Source organism: Anomaloglossus baeobatrachus, chromosome 10, assembly GCF_048569485.1.
Source record: "Anomaloglossus baeobatrachus isolate aAnoBae1 chromosome 10, aAnoBae1.hap1, whole genome shotgun sequence".
In the NCBI taxonomy this organism is placed as follows: domain Eukaryota; kingdom Metazoa; phylum Chordata; class Amphibia; order Anura; family Aromobatidae; genus Anomaloglossus; species Anomaloglossus baeobatrachus.
In genome coordinates, this window is record NC_134362.1 from 166,740,874 (window position 1) to 166,766,748 (window position 25,875).

The 25,875-nt window shown below is 48.1% G+C and overlaps 1 protein-coding gene across 2 annotated transcripts in view; it reads left to right on the plus strand.

Annotated features, from left to right (window-relative positions):
* LOC142255298 (5-hydroxytryptamine receptor 3A-like) overlaps positions 1–25,875 on the plus strand; it is a 101,368-nt gene that overhangs the window by 37,119 nt on the left and 38,374 nt on the right. For both annotated transcript variants that reach the window (XM_075326836.1, XM_075326835.1), the window contains exons 3-5: positions 7,866–7,975; positions 20,748–20,920; positions 23,744–23,898. In XM_075326836.1, coding sequence (XP_075182951.1) covers positions 7,866–7,975; positions 20,748–20,920; positions 23,744–23,898 — 438 coding nt within the window. The remainder of the gene's footprint in view (positions 1–7,865; positions 7,976–20,747; positions 20,921–23,743; positions 23,899–25,875) is intronic.

Below are 25,875 nucleotides of genomic sequence, written 5' to 3' on the forward strand. Positions count from 1 at the left end.
TATATACAAGGGGGGACAAAGATACAAGCAGGGGATGGGAACGTTTTGTGCTGAGGGAAAAAGGCTCTTTTCCTCAGCACTCAGCTTTCCCATGCTCTGCTATACATCTTTTCTCAGCACCCAGCTTTCCCATGATCTGATATGGGAAAGCTGGGTGGCGAGGACAAGATTTATATCAGAACATAGGAAAGCTGGTTGCTGATAGAGGGATTTCAGATCATGGGAAACCTGGGTGCTGTGGGTAAGAGCCAAGTGTCAGCATCATTATCCTGTACCCCGAGTGTCAGTGTCATTATCACCTACCCCAGGTGTTGGTGTACGTGGAGGGGGGGGCCCAGGTCTGAACTTTGCACCGGGGCCCATCCAACTCTAGTTACGCCACTCCTCTTGAAGCTCATCAAGAGAATGCCAAGAGTGTGCAAAGCAGTAATCAAAGCAAAAGGTGGCTATTTTGAAGAACCTAGAATATAAGACATATTTTCAGTTGTTTCACACTTTTTTGTTAAGTATTTCATTCCACATGTGATAATTCATAGTTTTGATGCCTTCAATGTGAATCTACAATTTTCACAGTCATGAAAATAAAGAAAACTCTTTGAATGAGAAGGTGTGTCCAAACTTTTGTTCTGTACTGTATATTTTCATCTTTTACATTTTTAAATGATAAGAAAGGAAAATGGGTCTATGCAAACATTTTGGCACCCAGCATGGTTATTACCTAGTAGATTCCCCTTTGGCAAGTATAACAGCTTGTAAATGCTTCTTGTAGCAGCCAAGAGTCTTTCAATTCTTGTTTGATACAAACAATGGAAGGAAGAAAAGAGTAAAGCTGGTGTCACACTAAGCGACAGCAATAACGACATCGCTGTTACGTCACCATTTTCTGTGACGTAACAGCGACCTTGTAAGTCGCTGTTATGATCGCTGCTTAGCTGTCAAACACAGCGACGTAGCAGCGATCATAACGTCGCTACATGTGCAGAGAGCAGGGAGCCGCGCACACTGCTTAGTGCTGGCTCCTTGCTCTCCTAGCTACAGTACACATCGGGTTAATTAACCCGATGTGTACTGCAGCTACATGTGCAGAGAGCAGGGAGCCGCGCACACTGCTTAGCGCTGGCTTCTTGCTCTCCTAGCTACAGTACACATCGGGTTAATTAACCCGATGTGTACTGCAGCTACATGTCACAGTGCAGAGAGCAGGGAGCCGCGGACACTGCTTAGCGCTGGCTCCTTGCTCTCCTAGCTACAGTACACATAGGGTTAATTACCCGATGTGTACTGCAGCTACATGTGCACAGAGCAGGAGCCGGCACTAGCAGCAAGAGCGGCGGAGGCTGGTAACGAAGGTAAATATCGGGTAACCAGGGAAAGGTCTTCCCTTGGTTACCCGATGTTTACAGTGGTTATAGCTTTCCGCAGCTGCCAGACGCCGGCTCCTGCTCCCTGCTCGCTTCATTTCATCGCTCTCTCGCTGTCACACACAGCAATGTGTGCTTCACAGCGGGAGAGCGACGCCGAAAAAATGAAGCAGAACATTCAGCAACGAGCAACGACCTCACAGCAGGGGCCAGCTCGTTGCTGGATGTCACACACAGCGACAGCAACGGGACGTCGCTGCAACGTCACAAAAAATGGTGAAGTAGCAGAGACGTCGTTGTCGTCGTCGCTGTGTGTGACACCACCTTTAATCTCCTGCGCCTCCAAACCAGTCCAGATGATGTAGATAAAATAAGATTTATCGGTCAACGCATTTCAAAGCCTTTAGAGGCTTTTTCATCAGTACAATCATGATATCATATCATGGGTATATGATTGTCCTGATGAAGAAGGCTATGAGGGCATTGAAACGCATTGACCAATAAATTATATTTTATCTACATCATCTGGACTGGTTTGGTGGCGCAGGAGATTAACTCTTTTCTTTCTTCCATTGTTTGTATCTCCAGTGAGTTCTGTAGTGGCCTTCAGGCATTTTTTTGGTGGTTGTGACCTGCACAAACGCACAAGGTGAGCCTCTCCAAGTTGTTTCTCCTTTCATTTTAATTGGAGGAGACCCTATTTTGTGCGATTTCTCTTTTTAGCTCCTAATTACTAAATTCTTGTTTGAGGGATTTTCATCTATTCTTCCTTGGAAAAGTCTTCCATTTCTGTGAGATTCGTTGGTCATCTTGCATGCACTGCTCTTTTGAGGTCTAGCCACAGATTTTCAATGATGTTCAGATCATGGGACTGTGAGGGCCATTGTAAAACCTTCAGCTTGCGCCTTTGGAGGTCGTCAGATGTGGATTTTGTCGTGTATTTATGATCATTATTTATTAATAGAAGCCATCCTCATTTTCACTTCAGCTTTTAACAGATGGTGTTATGTTTGCATCAATAATTTTTTGAAATTTCAATGAATTCATTCTTTCCTCTATCTGTGAAATGCTCCCCGTCCCATTGGCTGCAACACAACCCCAAAGCATGATTGATCCTCCCCCATGCTTAATGGTTGGTGAAATATTCTTTTCCTGAAAATCTGTGCCCTTTTTTCTCCACACATTCCTTTTGATCATTGTGGCCAATAAGTTCTATTTTAACCTCGTCGGTCAACAGGACTTGTGTCCAAAATGCATCAGGCTTGTTTAGATATTCATTTTGCAAACTTCTGAGTGTTATGGTAAATGCGCAGAAGTGAGTTTATTCTGATGACTCTTCCTTGAAGGCCATATCAGTGCAAGTGTCTCAGAACAGAACAATGTACCACAACTCCAGTCTGTTAAATGTTCCTAAAGGTCTTTTGCAGTCAAGCAGGGGTTCTGATTTGCCTCTCAAGCAATCCTAGGAGTATCTCTCACACAAATTTTTCTTGCTCTTTCAAACCTTATCTTGACCTCCATTGTTCCTGTTAACTGCCAATTCTTAATTACATTTCAAACTGAGGAAAGGACAACTTGAAAACCCTTTGCTATCTTCTTATAGCCTGCTCCTGCTTTGTGGATCTCCACCACTTTCATTTTTAGAGTACCAGGCAGCTGCTTAGAAGAACCCATGGCTGTTTTTTAGCACAAGGTTAGAGGAGGCTGGGTTTTTATAAAGCTGTGACATTTGCATCACCTGGCCTTTACTAATGATGATAGTGAAAAAGCCTTAACCCTAAAAGGCTAATTAAGGTCTGAAACCTTGATCAAAGTTATCTGAGCACACAATTCTCCAAGGGTGCCCAAAATGTACAAAAAGGAAAATAGTTTTGTTTTGTTTTTTTTTCCTAAAACACAGAGGAAATGTGTCATCTTTACTTCATGGCTTTTAGAGCTCAACTTGTTTAACTGTTCACAATAATAATTTTGGCTAGGGGTGTCCAAAGTTTTACATGTCACTGTATCTAACTGAAACAAATCTACAATTGTGACAAGAAAAGCTATCCATGCATAACAATGGGAAGATAGTGCTCTGTCCTGAGAAAAATACCTAAGGCTATGTGCGCACGTTGCGTACTAGCCCTGCAGATATTTCTGCAGCGATCTGAAGAGCACATGTGCGCTTTAGATCGCTGCAGAAATGTCTGTAGTGAGCGCCGATTCCATGCGCTCTGCCTGCAGCTCCTGCCATAGACAGAGCAGGAGCTGCCGGCAAAGCGCAGGAAAGAAGTGACATGTCACTTCTTTTTGCGCAGCGCTTCGGCAGTAGCCGAAGCGCTGCGCTCTTAGACGCCACGTGCGCACGGCCCCTGCACAATCTCCATAGATTGTGCAGGGGACGCAGGACGCATGCAGTTACGCTGCGCTACAAAGCGCAGCGTAACTGCATGTTTTTACGCAACGTGCGCACATAGCCTAACTCTAAGAAGTGGTGGGCCATGGTTACAGCTGCGGCAGTTCACTATGTAATGACCAGTGACTGAAGGAATTGCCATGTGTGACGCCCTGGCCTATCAGGTCGTCACAGAGCATTGTGCAATCTGCCCTTCTGCACTGTATCCACCCTCCTTGGTTAACAGATCCCAGTCCTATAGTGTTGTTAACACAAACTTGTGTCTTGTAAAATAGTTGCACCTCCTGTGCCAGCCAGAGTTGTCAAAGGAACAACACTCGGGACCTTAACCCGGTCACGGACACTTAGGTTTCCAGGGGGAACAGGTTGTTTGGGTGGCGGGTTACTGGGATCTTGGACGTTGGGTAACGAACTCTTAGCATAAGTTAGGTTTTAGTAACGTTAAGTGCATTACCTCCCCTGTGTAGGATGGATCCGTTTAAAAAAATAAATAAATAAATTGTTAACTTGTTTTCTTTACAGTTCCAGCAAAACAAAATAAACCTCTGTCGTCCTGTAGCTCGCAGACGAGCTACGTTTAACCAAGGGGGAATGTGACGCCCTGGCCTATCAAGTCGTCACAGGGTATTGTGCATCTGCCCTCCTGCACAGTATCCACCCTCCTTGGTTAACGGATCCCAGTCCTATGGTGTTGTTAATAGCTTGTCAATAAAAATCCTAGGAACACGTCTCACTTGAACCTACCAGACACACCATTGGGAGGCCTGAAAAGAATAGGGCCGCCCATATGGGGGTTGGTAAGGGGAAAGTGAGGAAAGTGTCAGTTCAGTAGAGTTTGAGGTAGAATTCAGGAGAGTGAGTTGAGTAGAGAGAGTGGAGTGAGAAGAGCTCCTGGATACTAGGTGGCAGACCGTGGTCAGGGCCTGGTAGGAGCTGGAACCCGGTCGCATTGGATAGTGTCAAGGGGTATAGACTGCGAGGAGGGCAGCCAACGGCCTTGAGCTATCACCGGGCAGGGGCCAGGGCACGACGGGGTACGTGGACCCCTGGCCGGAAAGTAGCTTCACGCGTTCCGGTAATTTACCCGAAGGGGGTGAAGACTTCAAGTGTCATCCCCAACCCACTCCAAAATCGGGGGACTAGCGCACCGATGGGATAGGACTTTCCCACTACAGTCCAAGAAAATCCTACGCGTGAACCCTGAGACCAAGCTCACTCGGTTAGCCATACGGGTAAGCAGGACCCGGAGAGTTTCATACCAACGGGTCCAATTGAGACAAAGGTGCCAGGATTAGGGCCGCAAACCAACAACAACACCAGGGGCACGGATCCAGGCGTGCTCCCCGCAGACTACAGTGGTGCTCAGAACTTTGGTTTACAAGCTGTCAGTGTGATTATTCTGGGACTGAGTGAGTACCTTGAAAGCCCCTGCACCTATCTCCCCAACGGTACCCGAACACCATCCTACACCAACGGGCCCCGGGACACGAACCCCCTACCCACGGAGGGGTTAAAACATCAGTCTGCCATACCATCATCACCGGGCTCCCCAACGGCAGCGGTGGTCCCTCACATTACCACGCACCGTGGGTGGCGTCACGAACTTTCCAAAAAACCCCTGTGCATATGTGAAGCCCCACAGGTGTTGTGTCGCTGCATTACCTTCAGGGACTCCACGTGGAGAAATAGTCTGGTCACAGGTAGGGAACCTTCTCTTAGGATTTTCATGACGCCACTCTCGGTATTGCGGTCAGGGTGACCGCCACTGCAGGTTAAGGGGTGCCTGCGGCTGATGGTGGGTTCAGTCAGTTGTAGTGGCCTCCCGAGAGTGAGGCAAGCCCCAGGGCACTGTGTAGGTGTGTGGCACTACAACTCGCAGAATGACTCATGCACAAGCAGAATGTCTTTCAGGGGTTTTACTCACATTAGGTGGCAGGGTGAGTAACCCGGGCGTAGCTGGGATGAACCAGGCTGGAACCAGGTATCCTTCCGGCTGGCTGATGAGGGTCACTACCAACTCGCCTTCCTTAGCCCTTTGTGTTTTTGTGGTGACCCCGACTTGAAGTCCCTACGGGGGTCACCCAGGGAAGTTGCTGCTGCCTGTTCTCCCCTTGTTTCGGCCCGTTTGCTTGTAGCCTGGTCACTCCGGCTGCTTGCCTCCTGTGAACTATGGGCCCTCTCTTTGCTACGTGGCTGCGGACTCTGTGGTGTTCTCTTGGAGGTTTGAAGTGCCCCCTCAAGCAGGTTTGGCAGAAGAAAGGTGAATCTATCTCTGCACCGGGACCTGTTACCCTTGCGGGCCTGGTACCTCCCTGGCAGTCCCCTTACTCTGCCACCACTTTGCTCTCTCTAACCTTGGGTGGATTTCAGGTAGCACTACCAGGTGACCAGTCTCCCCCATCCGGTAGTCACTGCGCGGATGCTCTTCAAGTGCTGCAACTCCAGGGTCTGCTGCCTGCGACTTCTCTCCCTGGGCTGTACACTCTAAACTGGCTCACTAGTGGGTTCTGCACGTCTGCTCTCTCTGAGCTCCACTTCCAGACTCCTCACTCCTCTCTCCTCTATACTTCCTCTCCCCACTGTGCCTGCCTACGCCACGCCTTGAGTGAACATGGAGGCCGCGCCCCCTCCTGGAATCTCTCAGGAGTCCTCCCAAAAATAGATGTGTGAGACCTGATTACTATGCGCCTGTGTAGTCACACCTCAGTCAGCCTTCTGGATTACCTGTATTGCACTGCCCCCAGCATGGGTGCAGTACTCAGTGGTGCCTGACCAGGTCAGGGGCGCCACACATATCCCCACTTCTCTTTTAATCGAGTGGCCGCACGACCCCCGGGTCCGGAAACCCTTTGAGCCACTGCAGATCCAGATCCGAGCAGCGGCAGCAGCCCGGCTGTTCGCCCGGGGGCGGTACACCACGCTTCTATGACTGAAAGACAAAAGTTGCCAGGGGGAATAAAGTTGATTTCTCACTGGTATTCAAGCTTTCAGTGCAGCAGCCCAGGCAGCTTTGGAATGCTATTATCCTACAGATTAACCCAATATCTGATGGCTTTTAGCATTTTTTAGCATGTGACTTGACAGGTTCTCTTTAAAGCTTCAGTACAAGACATTTTGGACAATGGTAGCAGGGTCAGACTGGGTTAACTGGGCACCAATGGGTTGTCATGACCGCGTAGGGTCAGATGATGACCCCTGTCGCTGTCATAACTCACTTCCTGGCAGAGCTCCGACACTCACAGAGGAATAGCATTTCTGCTGTACAGAGTGATGCTGAAGAATCATTCTAATTAGCAGAAACGATAAGACCGTGCAGGCTTCAAGTCCCTTAAGAAGACTAATGACATCAATAAAACATGTAAAAAAAAGTTTTAAAAAAACATGAAATGTTCCAATCACCCCTCCTTTTGATCCATTGATAATAAAACAATAAAAGTACACATATTAGAAATGCCCGATCTATTTAAATATAAAATCAATTAATCTGATCAGTACACAGTGCAGAAAAACATCAAAATGCCAGAATAACGTTTTCTTGGTCGCGACAACATTGCATTACAATGAAATAACAAGTGATCAAAACATCACATCTACCCAAAAGTGGCAAAACTAAAAATGTCACTGAGCTCCAGATCCCAAAAAATGAGAACACTACGGGTCTCGGAAAAGGGCAAAAAAAGCGCCATTGTTTTTTCTTTTTATTCAAACTTCAGAATTTTTTTTCACTACTTAGACAACAGTAAAACTATACATGTTTGGTATCTGTGAACTTATACCCACCTGGAGAATCATAATCTCAGTACAGTTTTACCATATATTGAACACGGTAAATAACAAAAAAAAAAAACATTCATGAAATTGCACTTTTTTTGGAATTTTATTCCCATTTTCCAGTAAAATGTGGGGCAGAATGAATGGTGTCATTGAAAAGTACACCTCGTTCCGCAAATCCCAAGTCCTCGTATGGCCATATTAAAGGAAAAATACAAAAAAGTTATGGCTCTTGGAACAAGGGGAGAAAAAAACAAAAAAAACAAAACGGAAAATCGCACAGGGGTGAAGGGGTTAATGTGCTATGTTAACATTGATTTTTTTTTTTTGTATTGCAGGGTTGGCAAAATGAGTTTATACATTGGCGGCCATATGAATATTGTGATATTTTTTCTCTTTACTTGGCAAAAGAAAGGTTTTGGAGGCCAGACTTATATATATACGAGAGGTAAGGTTTTTTATGATTACTTTAAGGCAGTATTTCTAATACAGTATGTTGAATAGATAATATGTACATTTACTGGAACATACTGTAAATCCTTTGTTTTCTCAGTTGGATACCATGATTTTGTGGCTTCAGGCGCCACAGGGTATTACATCACTTTTAAGGGGTAATATCTATCCCGGGTTAGGAGGGGGTTAACTGCCGGTGCCTTCACAAAACCACACGCACAAAAGAATAAGATGCTTCCCACAGTGGGGTGGACTACGGCAGACAGGGAAGTTAGCCATCATGAAGCATGGGACTTCCCCAGTTGCTAGGACAACCAGTGGGGGTGGGCACCACATGGGGTAGAAGTAGGTGCAACCATCTCACTAGAGCAGACTTTCCCCAGGCACAGCTTGGGATAAGATCTCGCACAGACAACTGGAGTTTAGCACTCCTCTCTCTATTTGGGCCCGAGGCGTAGAGCTGGAGGCTCGGCCCGGGTCCGGATAGCAACCGAGGGACACTTCATTAGAAAGACTTTCACAGAGCCTATTGTGGCAGACATCAGTACTCTGGGGCAGCACCTGAACTGCCTGTGAGTAAAAGACCTGGAACCGCAGCCCCTGCCTCTCCTTTACCGGCGCCATCACCCAGCGCTGCGGCGCCAACAAGGACAGCCACCACTCCCGTCCGTCCTTCATCATCCTCCCCAGATTAACCCTGCTCCGCCTGTGGGGAGCGACACCATCCCAGCTGCGACCTTCACCATCAGCCCCGGAGAGAAGCACCTGCAGCGGCGGCCCATCCCTGGCCGCGGACCACAGATGGCGTCACGATCTAAAAAGACTTTCCTAACCATCACTACCACCACAATCCTTCCCTCCCGTCCACTGCCTTCCTTCCCTCCTGTACGTCTCGAGGTCACGAAACTGGGCCAAGCCAGCCTGTGATGTCACAGAGGATCTGCACCCCCGGCCTAAAGACGTGTTGGGTGAAAACCCTCGACCCCGGGGTTTACAATTTAGTGACAAAACGTTTGCAAAACTGTGCCTTTTGGAAGCCATAAGAATCTCAGAAGCCACTCAATTAAAGGGAATCTATCACCAGGTTTTAGCTCCCCCATCTGAGAGCAGCATAATGTAGAGGCAGAGACCCTGAATCAGAGATGTCTCATTTACTTTACTGGTTGCTGCAGTTTTGATTCAAAACTGTTTGTCTGGTGCAGATCTACCGTTTCTCTGCATAACCCCACTCACACCACTGATTGGCAGCTTTTTGTGTGCATTGTGTATAGGCACAAAGTTGCTATCAGTGGTAGGTGTGGTTGAAGGCCAAGAAGCTCCTTAGTGATAATGTCCTTCTGATAAAACAGTGATTTTATCAAAACTACAATAAGCAGTCCAGTAAGGCCGCTTTCACACTGCGTTCCTCTCTCTCTTCAGTGGTCACTTTGGGGCTTCCATGCAAGCCCACAGCAAAACGAGTTTCGGATGTACGTGCCAATGGGGCCACTGACTATAATGGTGCAGGTGGAGTCACCATGTGCTCTGTCGTGCACCATTTTCAGAAGTATACAGTGCAATGTGCGCAAAATGGCGGCGGAAGGGCTTATATATATACTCTATGACGCTGGCGCGGCTAGCCAATCACAGTAATTTCACAACCAAGATGGCTGCGTTATTACTGTGATTGGTTATGAAGCCCAGCGGGTTTGGCTGCAAATCAGGCGCCAAACCTGCTGGGCAGGGCATACGAATATAGAAAGGTAAGTGCACAAAAACTCGCAATATGATAAGCAACCCAAATATCATTCTATCTGTGCGAATAGCGAATAGTAACGATTACATTTGCTCATATTGGTCAAGATGACCGAGCAACAACAAGAAGATTGTCTAGTCAAGGGTCTGTGCTTTTACTACGAAAATGCAGAACACTTCATCCATTCATGTCCCATGAGGCCGGGACTTTCTAGCCTAGGTTCTGTAAAAGAAGCTACCCGGGGCCAATTCCTCTTCCCCGCTGACTCTTTCCGTGTCGTATGGAGTTACCCAGTTCACTGAGGGTGGTCTACCTAGATTCCAGATCATGCAGCAGACTGTGGTGCATTGGTACGAGATTGCCATCTAACGTCTCCAGAATCCAGTGACACTGTTGTCTGTCTATCAAAAACTCTTGTCTGAATCCATGTCCTTTGTTTCTGAGCAAGTAAAACTATTAGTAGGAACTTCACATTGAGAGAAGATCTCATCTCCTTCCTGATGCTTCCAAACCTGTCTTGCCCACTCCTCCTGGGGTCTACCTTAGCTCCGTACTCAGGAATCCATTCTTGACTGGAAATCCAGGAAGGTGGTTTGTTGGGGTCAGTATTGCCACTAGGGATGTCTGGTCAGTGCTCATCCACCCCGGTCTTCTAGAACACCATTTGGCTTCCGGTCTTGCTCCTTGTCTGTTGGTCCCACTTGGTCTTCGACAAGAGGAATAAGGGACTTCAATATGTCCCTGAGCCCACCAAAATGATTACTCTGGAATCCATTTCCATCTGCCATTCATGTGCTCGGAACAAGTCACTAAAGCAACAACTATCCGGTCTACTCCTTCCACGGTCCGATCCTACACCTATAAACACTGAGGATTTCTTTAAGGCTAAGAAATCTCCTTCAGGTCTGGTGAAAAGGGGTCATATGGAGGGGGTAGTGTAATGCTGGCATCCCTCCACTGTCCTGCCTTTCCCTCTTTGCAGGTATGCCATTATCTTGCTGACTATGCTCTGTTCCCAGCTCTATCTAGGTCTGAGGTCCTGTGCACACCATACTTTTCTCCAAGTATAACTGATAGGGCATGTGTGCACTCCCTGTTTCTTAGAGGGGCAGCATGCACACTCCAAAAGTCTTCGCCACTTTATTGCTGGGAACCTCAAGGAAATTAAATGCACCTTCCCTTCTAAGGAGGTGCCTGAGCAAGGTGTGTTTTCTTTCTGTCTACAAGTTGTCAGGTTCCCGTCATCCTTATCTAGTCTTGTGTATCTGAATCTGTGTTCCAGTAACCAGTTCTTGCCCAGTATTTTCTAAACTATGCTCCAAAACCTGTCTGGAGTACCTACCGCCTACTCTGTTCCAGCCATCCTGCCAGTACTTGCTGTCCAGTCTGTACCAGCTGTTCCCTCTGTACCAGCCTGTACCAGCTGAAACAGTTCAGTGTGGTTTCTTGTACCTATCGTGCCAATGTTCTGGTTCCTGTTCTGTCATTCTTTGCCATCATCCATCCTGTGACTCTGTCTGCACCAAAACTGTCCTGCCTGTGTCAGTGATCTTGTCTGCACCTATACCTGAACCTGTCCAGCCTATGATTTCTATTTTGTCTCACCTGCTAATCTGGACTTCAGTATGTGGCCCCTAACCCTGTTCTGCCTGCTGCTGTTTTGCAGGACAGCTATTGTGGACCCTGAGACTGCCTTGGAGTTTTACCTGGTGTTTACTGGCAGCCAAGTCCAACTTCACCATCAGAAGCTTTTGTAAATACCCGGTAGGCACTTAGTTATACCTTTCAATGTTAAACCTGGGCTTCCGTGGTCAAGTGGGTCCACACCCCCATTTTGGCTGTTACTTGCTGTGCCAATCCGACTGTAACCCTTTCCCAGTTAGTGATTGAAAATGTTTTTAAAATTGTATCAGAATTGAATCACAGTCCACCCTCTGTGTCTCTTCCAGGGTACATATCAATGCTCACTTGTCATTTTAGCTAGGCCTCTGTCACAGGTGTGTCACGGGTGACAGACAGTCATGTGGTGTCCGGCAATAGAAGGTCGCAGTGTTGCACAAACTGCTCCCTGACCTTCTATCATTCCTGATTGATATATTTGGAATTCAATGTATCTCCTCTTTTTTGTTTTCATCCCTTTCCCTTTAGGACCCTGCAGAGTTTTTTACCCCCTCAGCTGTTTTTCATCAGCACTTCCTTGGTGTCTACATATACTCTCATTTTCCCATACTCAGTGCTGGGGATAAGGTTTTTACCCTTAACAAGTCTTTAGCGCAAGCAGTCGCCTCCCATTCTTCTGGTGTAACCTGGCTGTCATTTGCACTCCTCTTCCTGAGGCATCTGGAGATAAGTTTCTGTTTCCTTCCATTGTTTGCTATCCCTGCGTCTTCTTTAGAGCTTAGTGGGATTAACTATGTGCTCATCACTTCCACTGCCTACCTAGGTCCTAGATCAGGGTCAACCTAGGGCCAGGTATCCACTTGGGGCATAGATGCGGAACCTATCTAGTGTGGTGAGGGAACTCAGGGTCCAGTGGTAGGCTTGATCAGGGGTCACCATCTTCTCCTTCCCCAAACACAGGGTCTCCCTTCCCTTCGCCGTATGCTAGATACTTCTCTGTACCTAGTAGGACAGCCTCTCTCTGAGGGCATAGACTTTCTCCATTTGGTAGTTAGAATGTTTTTCAAATTGTACCAGAAATGAATCACAGTCCCCTTTACCTCTCTTCCAGGGTGTAATGCAGGGCCTAGTTGTAATTTTAGCTAGGCCTCGCACTTAGTCCCAGTTTGGGAATCTGAATGTTTTTAAAATGGTACCAGAATTGAATCAGAGTCTCTCCACTATGTTTCTTACAGTATTGCCGTACTGCAATGCCTCTTTGTAATTATAGTTAGGCCTCGCACTGAGTGCATATGCTTTCCCAGTTTTGAAGTCAGAATGTTTTAAAATTGTACCAGAATTGAATCAGAGCCTTTCCTCTATGTCTCTTGCTGGCTGTATTGTATAGACTTTACTAGTGTAGGAGTCCTACTTCTTAATAAGTGCTCATGTAACGCCCCACGGGGCAGGCGGTTAACCTACTCGTCGCCGGGCCGTTTCGGGTCAGGTCAGGCTATGTCACGGGGTGGCCTTGCCCAGTTCCGTTGCCCCCAGGAGTACAGTTAAATGGTGGGGGAAGCGGGGTATTGGGAAACGTTTGTCGTAACGCCACCTGTGATATGCTGCTAGGGAATAGCCGCCGCTGCCGGGTTCCTCACCGGAGCAGGTGTTATGGCAGCCGGGATGGTGTCGTTCCCCACAGGCGGAGCAGGCCCCGGGTGGATGATGAGGGTAGTAGTGGCCGTTGGCGCCTAAGCACTGGGCGGTGGCGCCAGTAAGAACGAGACAACACAGTCTGTGCGGGTTCAGGGTGTAGTTTACTCACAACTTCAGCTGCCAGCCTGGTCACACTGGTCACTGCTGTGTAGAGTTGAGTGATGTTGGATTCAAACGGTTCGCCAATTTCAAATTCGAGTGATTTTGGTCGGTGTTCGAGTCGTTTGACGAACTCGAACGATTTGCTTCAAGTTTGTCTGTTCGAGTTACGTTCGATAAGGGCTCGATCACCAAAAAAGTGTAGCTAGTTACTAGCTGGCTTTTCACTGTAATACTGTGAGTCAGTGTTAATGATGATATTATCAAAATTCAGCGTATAGTGTGCGGGGGGGGGGGGGTTTAGATCAGTGCTGCTGAGTGCTGAAAGAATGGTGATCGCCATTTTGTTTTCCTAACCGTGCGTACAGTGGGGCAGGCCAGGCTGGCAACCAATCACAGACACACACGCAGCAAAGTTGCTTTTTGCCAAACAAGCAAGGGCATGTGTCATAGGCTGTGCATGTCACATGTCTTTGCCCTATAAGACCCAGCCATTTTCCCCATCGCCGCCATTATCTCTCTGCTGCGGGTGTGTGACAGTCACCGCTCCTGCTCCCGCTGCTGCTGTGTGCGCTATAGACATACAGTGCAATCTACACATCGCTTTAGGGATTAGGGACTACTTGTAATTTCAGCCTTTTTCATAGCCATTGTTGCTAGGCAGGTCTGTGCCAGCGCTGTGCAGGGGTTTATATCACAGCGTCTGGCTACATCAGCTCAGGCACTTCAGGGATATTACGTGAGGGTTCCTCTGCTGACAATTTTGCTATACCACCTCTGCATTGTACAGCACCTGTCCATTTTTGCTACGCAATTTTTATTGCAAAAAATGCAGGCAGTTTTAGGGGCATACTTTCATTATCTGAGATACTACGTTAGGGTTTCTTTGCTGTCAAGCAAGATACACCACCTGTGCATTTGAAAAGCACCTGTCCATTGTTGCTACGCAATTTTAATTGCAAAAAGTGCTGGCAGTTTTAGGGGCATAGTTTCATTGTCTGTGATAGTCAGTGTTAGTTCTTCAGCTGTCAATAAAGCTAGACCACCTCTGCAATCTACACCACCTCTCCATTTTTGCTACGACATTTTAAGTGTCCAATTTGGTCACAAACAAAATGAGTGGCAAAAGGACAGATACTGGTGGAAAGGGGAACAGGCGTGTTGGAAAGGGAAAAAAAGTTTGTGTCCTTGGGGTAGGTGGTAAAGCTACAGTAACATCTGCTGAAGAAAGGCCATCTTCCAGCAAAAGTAAGATGTCTACTATTTTCCATGGACAATCTGATATGATCCCTTTTTTACGGAACCGACCAACTGTACCAAAGGTAGATGATGCACAAACAAAACACATGCTTGAATAGATCTCAAGTGCTCCATCAAGTGGCCTCTCCTCTACCTCAACTTCAACATCCAAAAAACTCCAGTCCTCTGAGATGTCACCCCAATCGCAATTGCTTTCTACCAGCTCTCAAGTCTCCACCCGCCCTGCAGAGTATGGGGTAACACAGATGGGTGAGTCTGCACAGCTGTTCAGTCACACTATTGTGACGCCCTGGACTAGCCAGGTAGTCACAGATAGCACCCCGCATAACACCTGTCCCCTAACAAGGTAACATCAGCCAACCACATTAAACCCTAGTCACCTCCCTCAGGGTTTGATGGACACACCAGGGGGAGGAGCCAGGCAGTTGGCCACGCCCACCAAGGAGTCCACAGGTCTAGAGGCAGGAAAACACGAGGAGTCAGTAGTTGAGAGTCGAGTAGTGAAGTTCAAGTCTGGAGTCAGGCCTTTGCCAAGGTCTGCAACTCCGTGACAGGTGTCTGGGTTGGAGCCCGGGCACCTTTGGCTAGGAGGCATACGGTGTCCTCAGCCTGCAGGAGCCGGGAAGACGGCTCGGTAGAACCATGGTGGACCGGGACAGGGTAGTGGCCTGCTGGTACCGACCTGGGGAACCAACTGGAAACCGGAGCACAAAGGAGGGGTACTCAGACCCTGAAGCTAGGTCCAGAAGCTACTGGGGACTAGCTAATTAACTGATTGAGGCTAGGACTTTAGGTCCTTTCCCACCCAAAGTCCCAACTGAAGACAACAGCCCAACGAGGGGGATAGAAATTCACCGCACAGGCAGAGAGATCCCACAGGCCAGCGTATGTGGGCAAAGGGCTCTCCCGACATCCACAAAGCCGGGGAGCGGACTCCTGACGCTGAAGCGCAGGCAGCCCACGATACATAAGATGGTGCAGGAGAAAGGCAGAGACCACCAGCCGGGTGGGGGACCAGACGCTGCCGGCTGCGGGCACCGACCACCATCATCTTGGTTTACCAGAGACTAGAGTGTGTTACTAATCGTGAGTACAACAGTGCCCTCCGGCCGCGCACCTCCCTCAACCGCCCATCACACAGCACCCAATGGGTCCCGAGGCCACCATCCCTACCCACGGAGGGGTTAACATATTGCTGCGCAACATCTCCCCCGGGTGCCCAGTAACTGCAGCGGTGGTGTCCACCTTCACCACAACTCGTGGGTGGCATCACGAACTTAAAACACGGCTCCAGCCGTACACCTACGTCCCCTTAAAGCGCCAGTCCCCCCCCTCAGATCGAAGTGGATCACGGGACCCCCAAGTCCGGAGAAGCTCGAGCCACCACCCGGCGAGTCCGGACCCAAGCGGCTCGGTTGCAGCTGAGCGCGGGGCGGTACACTATAGCCTGGGAATCTGAGGTCTGCTCCAAAGCTACAGTGAGTCCAGACCAGGAAATGATCTGCAGTGATGCCCAGAAGCTTTGTGAGTCAGATTCAGCCCTGATGAAGACGTTTCTGAGCATAATGTAGACCCTCATTCCCAAACTGTAACTCCTCTTGGTGGAGACAATGAGGAACATACTGATGACGATGAGAATCAGATACCTGATTGGAATGACAACTTAACTATTAGGTCAGGGCAGGAAGAGGTTAGGCCTGAGGACGAGGGGAGTGCAAACACACAGGTTGATGATGAGGTTGTAGATCCCACTTACTGTCAACCCACAGTCAGGCACTCGAGGAGGTCAATAGAGGCGGTGGAGGAGGATGCGACTGACGACGAGGTTAGCTTGCGCCTTTCTGGACAGAGATGGAGTACTGGCAGCACGTCAACAACTGCATCCACCGCCACAACTCTGCCTCTGAGCACAAGTCGTGGTGGCTCTGCAGGTCGCATGGGCTCTAAGCCTTGCCTAGCCTGGTCCTTTTTTGACATTGCAAAGAATCTCTCAACTCATGTCATCTGTAAGATATGTCGCCAATCTCTAAGTAGAGGCCAAAACCTCACTAGTCTAACTAATTCGTTCATGAACCGTCACATGGATATCAAGCATAAGTCCCAGTGGGAAGCTCACTGTGCTACAATGTGGCCTAGCGGAGCGGGCCAACCACTGTCTGCCCCTTCAAGTGCATCCGCACGCTCTTCATCCTCTATGACTGTGGGGACAGCAGCCACACATGCTTTGCAACTCAGACCTTCCACCTCTTTAACGGCAACATCCAGTGTGATTGGCAGGTCGTCAGTTGTTTTGGAAGAGGAAACAGCTGCTTGTGTTGAGCTCTCTCAGACATCGAGAGCACCACCTTTGGATGAAGGCAACATTATGTCTCCGCCTGCACTTTCCTCACAGACGAGCAGTTTTCCTGGGACACCCTACTCAACGCCATCTCAACACAGCAGCCAGCCCTCGGTCCCTCAGATGTGGACAAATTAAAAGACCATTTCCTCCTAGCCATGACAAAGCTAAGAGGTTGACTTTCAGCATCTGTAAGCTGTTGGCTACAGAAATGCTGCCTTTCCGCGTGGTGGACACAGAGGATTTTTGAGACCTTATGTCCATCGCAGTGCCCCAGTAGAAGATGCCCAGTCACCACTGGTTCTCCAAGAAAGGTGTGCCTGAGCTACACGGCATGTCGCACACAACATCACCGCTTCCTTGAGAAACTCTGTGTGTGACAGTGTGCATTTCACCACCGATACTTGAACCAGTAAGCATGGACAGGGGCGTTACATGTCGCTGACTGGGCACTGGGTAACTATGGTGAGAGATGGAGAAGGGTCTGCTGTACAAGTCTTGCCGTCCCCACGAGTTGTGCGTCAATCCTCTGTATGTAGAAGTTCCTCCACTGCTTCTGCCTCCTCAACCTCGTCTGGGTCCTCCACCTCCGCCCAAAGCCTGTCTGGTCAGGCAACTCACGTTGTAACTGCGCACAAGGAATCCCACACACCTCCTTACTATGCTGGCAGCAGAACTCAACGGCATCAGGCGGTCTTTACGTTGAAATGTCTGGGAAATAAAAGTCACACAGCTGACCAGTTGTGGTCAGCTCTGGAGACCGAGTTTTGTCAATGGTTGTCTCCACTCAACCTGCAGCCAGGGATGGCTGTGTGCAACAATGCTGCAAACCTGGGTGCGGCCCTTCGCCGGGGCAAGGTGACACACGTGCCTTGTATGGCTCACGTGTTGAACCTTGTTGTCCAGCAATTTTTAACTCACTATCCCGGCCTAGATGGGCTTCTGCACAGGGCACAGTCACTATTTGCTCACTTCCACCGTTCAAACGGCACAGCTGACCGACTTGCATCGCTCCAGAAGTCTTTCGGCCTGCCGGTTCACTGCCTGAAATGCAATGTACCGACACACTGGAATTCGACTCTCCACATGTTGCAGCAACTGTGGCAGCACCGCAGAGCCCTGGTGCAATACGTTTTGACGTATAGCCTGTGCCAACGAGATGCAGAGGTGGGGAAGATCACGCTTATGGAGCGGTCTCAGATCAAGGACCTATGCACCTTTCTGCACAGTTTCGACATGGTGACGAAGATGTCAATGACAATGCCATTATCAGCATGACAATTCCAGTCATTTACAAGCTGGAGCACATCTAAACAGTATTCGGAGTCAGGTGGTGGGACAAGAGGAAGGGGAGGAAGTACAGGAGGATTCATATGCGGAAGGGATACCAAGATCTACAAGGTCCAGACGTTCAGCATCACCAAGGCGGCAGGCATGGGACGGTGGGGGAGAGGGATTAACAAGGGTGCATGGTAGTAGCCAAACTGTTGAGGAAGGTGCAGGAGCTCAGGAAGAAATAGAGGACAAACTGGAGATGGGCATGGAAGACTCAGCAGATGAGGGAGACCTTGATCAAATTTCGGTTGTTCAAGGTTGGGGGGAGATGTCAGAGGAAGGAAGCATGGTTATCACCTCGCCGACACAAACACAGCAAGGACTTGGTCCGCATGGATGCGCAAGACACATGAGCGCCTTCTTGCTGCACTACCTACAACATGACCCTCGGATTGTCAGAATTAGAAGTAATGCTGACTACTGGATTGCCACACTCTTAAGCCTGCTTTACACGTTATGATTTTGCATACGAATGTTTCCCGTCACACGTACTTACCCGTCCATACAACCTCGATGTGGGCGGCGAACGTCCACTTCCTGGAGGGGGAGGGATGTTTGGCATCACAGCGACGTCACGCGGCAGCCGGCCAATAGAAGCGGAGGGGCGGAGATGAGCGGGACGTAAACATCCCGCCCACCTCCTTCCTTCCGCATAGCCGGCCGGGAGCCGCTGGACGCAGGTAAGATCTGTTCATCGTTCCTGGGGTGTCACACACTGCGATGTGTGCTACCCCAGGTACGATGAACAACCTAACGTTCAATATTTAGGAATTGAACGACGTGTGTGCGATGAACGTTTTACCGTTCAATCGCAATCGCACGTAGCTGTCAGACGCTACAATGTACCTTATGATGCCGGATGTGCGTCACTTACGACGTGACCCCGCCGACACATCGTAAGATATATTGTAGCGTGTAAAGCGGCCTTTAGATCCCCGGTACAAGTCAAAATTTGGCGACATAATTCCATCCATAGAAAGGGACGCACGTATGCAGGAGTATCAGCAGAAGCTGTTATGCAATCTTAGCTCGGCTTTTCCAATAAACACCAATGGTGCACAGAGTGAATCTCACAGTTGTAACTTGCCAACCATAGGACTGTCGAGTCATCATCAGTCAAACCGTTCCAGCAATACCGTATCTGGTGGTAACAGCAATTTTATGGAATCGTTTCATGATTTTTTTAGACCTTCCTTCGCAAGGCCACAAGAATCAAGAAGTCTGACACAGTCAATGGCTGGAGAGGATGATACAGGAATATCTCCAAGTGAATATAGATGCCATGACTCTGCAACTGGAGCCTTGCTCATTTTGGCCTTCCAATCAGGAGAAATGGCCTGAGCTCGCCACTTACGCCTTGGAGATCTTGTCGTGTCCCACAGCCAGCGTTCTCTCGGAACGTGTCTTCAGTGCTGCTGGGTGTGTGCTGACAGATAAGCGCACGCGTCTGTCCAGTGACAATGTGGACAGACTAACATTCATCAAGATGAACAAGTCATGGATCCGCAAGGACTTTTCTACCCCTGTGTCATCCTGGGGAGAGTAAAGGCTTGTGGAGATGGATTGTGCTTCATGCAAATCAACATGTCAAGTTTGCAACTGGGGGACAAGTGATGCCACTGAAGTGGTGTGTGTGGCCCAATTTTTGGAAAAAAGGGAAACTCTGCTTGGAGTCCCCTTGCTGTGTTTTACATGATTTTAGAAGGGCATGACATGCCTATATCTGTGTCTCCTCCTCCTTTTACTCGTTCAGCTCTTTTCTTTTAGCATGAGTATACGTACTTGTCACTTTTCCATGTGTTTGTGGTGTCTTGTGAGTTGTTTGTCACCTTTTGGACACCTTTGAGGGTGTTTTCCAGGTGTTTTTAGGTGTTTGTGATTGCCTCCCATTGTTTTCAATGGGGTTCAAGAGGTTCGACGAACGGTTTGTCACCTTTTGGGCAACTTAGAAGGTGTTTTCTATGTGTTTGTATGTGTTTGTCTTTGTCTGCCATTGTTTTCAATGGGGTTCGAAGGTGTTCGTCGAACGTTCGCCAAACTGAGACGCTGTTCGACGAACCGACCTCGAACACTAGAGGGGTGGCTCATCTCTACTGCCGTGATGGGCTCCGGTCAATCCCAGATCTGGTAAGTTGTCACCACCGGTGTTTAGAGAGAGAAGGAGTGAGAGTCCTATTTCTAGGGTATCCCCCTCCGCAGTTAGGTACCCTGGCTGAGCTCCCACTTGAAGACCATGTCCCCAGTAAAGTCCAAGTGTTCCAGAGATGTTTTGCCAGAACTATGGTCCTGACGGGTCTGTTTTTGATGTGCGTGAGTTGCACCTATTTCTACCCCAGGTGAAACCCGCCCCCCAGGTGGCTGTTTTCAATGACCGGGAAGTCCCATGACCATTATGACCACCCCCTGCCTACCCTGAGTCAACCCACCCTATGTGAAGGCTCCTAAGTTGTATGTAGTGTGTGTGTGTGTGTGTGTGGAACACCGGTCATTAAGCCCCCCTTACCTGAGATAGATACCGTACCTTGACTGAGGTGCAGTACCCTGTGGCGACCAGAGCCTCACGGGCGCCACACTCACAGCACCGTTCATGGTACTTTGGTTGACAACAGTTCTGCACAGATCCATGAAAGTGGTGTATATTGGTATATTTGTACATTACAATAACTATACATTTTATTTCTTTAGGATTGACACCGAGGATAAATCTCAACCTGATGTCTTTAGTATACTTTCTAACGATGGAATGGTGGTTGATTTTAGATGGATGAGATTAGTTACGTCTTGTGATATAGACATTTTCAAATTTCCCTTTGATAAACAGAGCTGCAATATATCTCTTGGTTCCTACAATTTCCAAGGTTTGTAAGACTAAATTGACTTTAAATAAAATGATGATAAACATGCTTTGTACGATAGAAGCTTCCAAACGTCCTCTTTTAGTAAGAAATGGTTGAAAAATAGTAGGTTGGTGAGTGTTACACAACCACAATTCCAAAAACAAGAAAAGAGAGTCAACTAGACTGCAGTTATGCCCCAAATCAAATAAGAAATCAATAATAAACCCTATTTTATAGAAAATAAATTTTACTAAACAGCTATCTTTATGCAAACAGCAATAACGCTTTCATACATTATTAGTCAAAAGCTAGTAAAGACCAAAGTACACTAGTAAAGCTGGGGTCACACTAAATGACAGCGACAACGACGTCGCTGTTACGTCACCATTTTCTGTGACGTAGCAGCGACCTTGTAAGTCGCTGTTATGATCGCTGCTTAGCTGTCAAACACAGCAGCCGAAGCAGCGATCATAACGACACGCGTCGCTGTGCTGCAACATGTGCAGAGAGCAGGGAGCCGCGCACACTGAGCGCTGGCTCATTGCTCTCCTAGCTACAGTACACATCGGGTTAATTAACCCGATGTGTACTGCAGCTACATGTCACAGTGCACAGAGCAGGGAGCCGCGCACACTTCTTAGCGCTGGCTCCTTGCTCTCCTAGCTACAGTACACATCGGGTTAATTACACAATGTGTACTGCAGCTACATGTGCAGAGAGCAGGAGCCGGCGCTGGCAGCGTGAGAGCGGCGGAGGCTGGTAACGAAGGTAAATATCGGGTAACCACCTTGGTTACCCGATGTTTACCTTGGTTACAGCTTACCGCAGCTGCCAGATGCCGGCTCCTGCTCCCTGCTCGCTTTATTTCGTCGCTCTCTCGCTGTCACACACAGCGATCTGAGCGTCACAGCGGGAGAGCGACGACCAAAAAATGAAGCTGGACATTCAGCAACGAGCGGCGACCTCACAGCAGGGGCCAGCTCGTTGCTGGATGTCACACACAGCGACAGCGACGGGACGTCGCTGCAACGTCACAGAAAATGGTGACGTAGCAGCGACGTCGTTGTCGCTGTGTGTGACACCACCTTTAGGATCGATAGAAAAGAGTAGCCCAGAAAAGTCAACCAGAAAGACAAATAGGGTAAATATCATAAAAGGATTAACTTTGATATGATTAACCTGATAACATGAATTATAAAATGCATAGAGTAATGGTATGTGGACACGCTGAGTTTTTGGTGCAGAAATTTTTGTGACTGAAAAGCGCACCAACATTTTTGGTGTGTTTTTTGGTGCATTTTTGTGCCATGCATTTTATCCATTGCTTCCCATGGCTGTGTGTCCATATTCGGGACCCAGTCACTCTCTGCCCTTATTCAGATTGAAGTCGTTCTGACACGGTAAGGTTTAATACCAGAGAGTGTTAGGAAAGTGTTCTCGAATTTTGATCCCTGTTCTTTTTAATTCATCTCATTTAAATTTTTATTATGTCCTTTTGAAAAAAATCATTTTATGAAATAAGCTTAAAATACTGTGAGTTTACTCATGTTAGGATATAAACACATAGGATGACACAATGACCTTAACATTTAGGAAATTGTGCGTTACTCTTTCATTTTGATCGCCAGTGTAACTAAGCAATATCCAAGTGGATAGGAAATGCACTAAAAGAGGCATAAAGTTAGGACAGCATTTCCCCAAATTGTTTCTTAACCATGGTGACGGTGTCTTAGATGTATCAACACTACCCGATAAGCGTTTTGCAACGGCGTCCTTAGCGGGCCGCAGGGATGTGTGGTTCGATGTATGTTTAACACCTTTACGACCAATAACGTACCGGTACGTCCTTGGTCGTATCGCGGCAATTACCGCCAGCTGCTGCGGTGAGCTGGTGGTGATCCCTGCACATGTCTGCTGATTTGAACAGCAGACAATGTGGGGCTACTGGGTGCTAGGGGATTCATGATCCACCCGTGCCTGCTTGCCACTTAGATTGCGCTGTCAAAATATGACAGCGCAATTTAAATGTGTGCGGCAGGCATCGCGCTGTTCCCCACTGCCATCGGAGGCCCCGCGAGGCAATCAGTTGGTTGACCCATGGTAGCGATGGGTCATGTAATGTCACCTGTCACTATCATGATGTATTTCCTGTGAGAGCTGACAGAGTGCCGGCTCTCACAGGAACGCGGAGTTCCCACCTTACAATTTCGTAGGTTGGCTTAAGAGACTCCAAATCATCAACTTCATTAATAATTTTGAGTGGCATCTATCTGCGTTTTTCTTTCTGTCATGGTATAGTGTTATTTTGATTCTTCCTATTCATATATACTGGATAGATTATTTCTGTTTATTTTTATTTACACACACACAATTACGTGAAAAGATCACTATACTCAAACACCCCTTGCGTACAAGCTAGCTATCTTTTTAATAGCACTCTTGGAAAAATGTCACCTGGATTATTGCATACTACGCCCACATCTTTGCCCTCAGTTATCATGGCCGCCGCAGGCGCTGTGGGACTCCTGAACACGTCCGCCACATAGGGCTTCCATACGCAGGTACATGGGTTCTACATGGCATCACAGGAAGTGTTTTCCTGACCCGCGCCTCTTTCGGGGATGCTTGATGAAGAGGACTTCTGACCAGAGCACCACCGCCCATGCAGCCTATTCAGTGGCATCCTTAATTGCTGGCTGTATTTAAACATGCAACATGCCCCACATCCCAATTATTTACTTGTGCTATTGATATAAGTGCGCATGATCGGCTAAGTCAAGCATGAGCGTTGTCGCAGACATTTGCTAAATTTTAACTAAATCCACTATTTTTGTTTCTCTCCAGCTCCTGAAATCATATTTAAATCAAATACTGAAGACATAACTAATAGATCAACAGACTCATTTAAGGGCAAAGGAGACTGGGATCTAGTAAATGCCACTATGGTGAACGATATTTATAAAACTCAAGGAGAAACATACAGCATAGTTGTTTTAAAAGTAAGGAATAAACTTATTATTAAGTATCCAACAACTGAATGTTAAACACTAGGTAATCTAAGAAGGAATCCATCAATGCAATCAAGCATACAATAAGACCAGGATATATGGTATCTTTGCACATAAAAATCTTCAGAATACATTATTCCTATCATAATTCCTACTGAAAATATTCACCATTCACTTTCATCTCAGCAAATATCATACATGGAGCAATTCAAAGAAGTCTTATCGGAAGAAAAAGAGAAACACTCTTGGGCCGGGGCCACACAGGGACTACTGCGATCCTCGCATGACACTCGACTCACGCTGGCAGCACAGCGGGAGCCGAGTGTCATACGAGTGTCATTGCAACTGAGGTCCGATCATGCGAGCGGACCACAGCTGTTGGAGGCGGGCCAGCGCTGAGGAGGAGAGGGCCGGCACTGAGGAGGTGAGGGCTGGTGCTGAGGAGGGGCAGGCCAGCGCTGAGGAGGGGTGGACCGGCACTGAGGAGGGGAGGGCCGGCGCTGCGGAGGAGAGGGAGGGATTTATCTCCCTCTCTCCTCCATTGCCGGCTATTGCCATTCTCGTTCCGCACTCGCATTATACCGGTGTATCGCGAGTGCAGTGCGATATTTCTCTGACCCCATAGACTTGAATGGGTGTGAGAGAAAAAGGATCACATTACACCCGCAGCATGCTGCGACTGTTTTCTTGGTCCGATTAGGGCTGAGAAAATAATCGCTCATGGTTGCTGGCACATAGGTTAATATTGGTCCGAGTGGAATGCGATGTTTTATCGCATTCCACTTGCTCCGATTTTCACGCCGTGTGTCTTAGGCCTTAAGGGGGCTTTACACGCTACGACATCGCTAATGCGAACTCGTTGGGGTCACGGAATTGGTGACGCACATCCGGCCGCATTAGCGATGCCGTTGCGTGTGACACCTATGAGCGATTTTGCATTGTTGCAAAAACGTGCAAAATCGCTCATTGGTGACATGGGGGGTCCATTCTCAAAAATCGTTACTGCAGCAGTAACGAGGTTGTTCCTCGTTCCTGCGGCAGCACACATCACTCCGTATGACACCGCAGGAACGAGGAACCTCTACCTGCCTCCCAGCCGCTATGCGGAACGAAGGAGGTGGGCGGGATGTTACGTCCCGCTCATCTCCGCCCCTCCGCTTCTATTGGTCGGCGGTTCAGTGACGCAGCTGTGACGCCGCTGTGACGCTGAACAAACCGCCCCCTTAGAAAGGAGGCAGTTCGCCGGTCACAGCGACGTCGCCGGGCAGGTAAGTAGTGTGACGGGTCTGGGCGATGTTGTGCGGCACGGGCAGCGATTTGCCCGTGTCACACAACAGATGGGGGCGGGTACCCACGCTAGCGATATCGGTACCGATATCGCAGCGTGTAAAGCGGCCTTTAGGCTACATTTGGGTATGTTCACACGTACACTTAAACATTAATGACAACTGCCGAAGAAATGGCACTCCTTCAAGTGTTTGGGCCAGGGCCGTGGAGTTGGTAAGCCAAACCTCTTACTCTGACTCTTCAATTTCCGTGACTCCAACTCCTAAGGGGTACTTTGCACGCTGCGACATCGCTAGCGATCTCGTTAGCAATGTGAAATGCTAGATCGCAAGTGCGGTCTTTTGAGATCGCACATGCGTAAAATGACCTATGTGCGATCTTGAAAGATCACACTTGCGATCTAGCATTTCACATCGCGAGCGATGTCGCAGCGTGCAAAGTACCCTTAAGAGTTGCTTTTCTCATCAGCTCTCTACTTAGTGTATGGAGTAAGTCTGGATTCACACTTGCAGCTGTCTCAAATATGCGATACAGAGCACATGGGCAAATACACTCGCACTTTCCTCTGCACCAATTGAATGAGATTTGTTAAAATCTCATCCACTTTGCTGCTGCTGTAATGATAATTTTTCACCTGGACAACTGAAAAGTATCCACTATTTGTGATTATAATCTAAAATT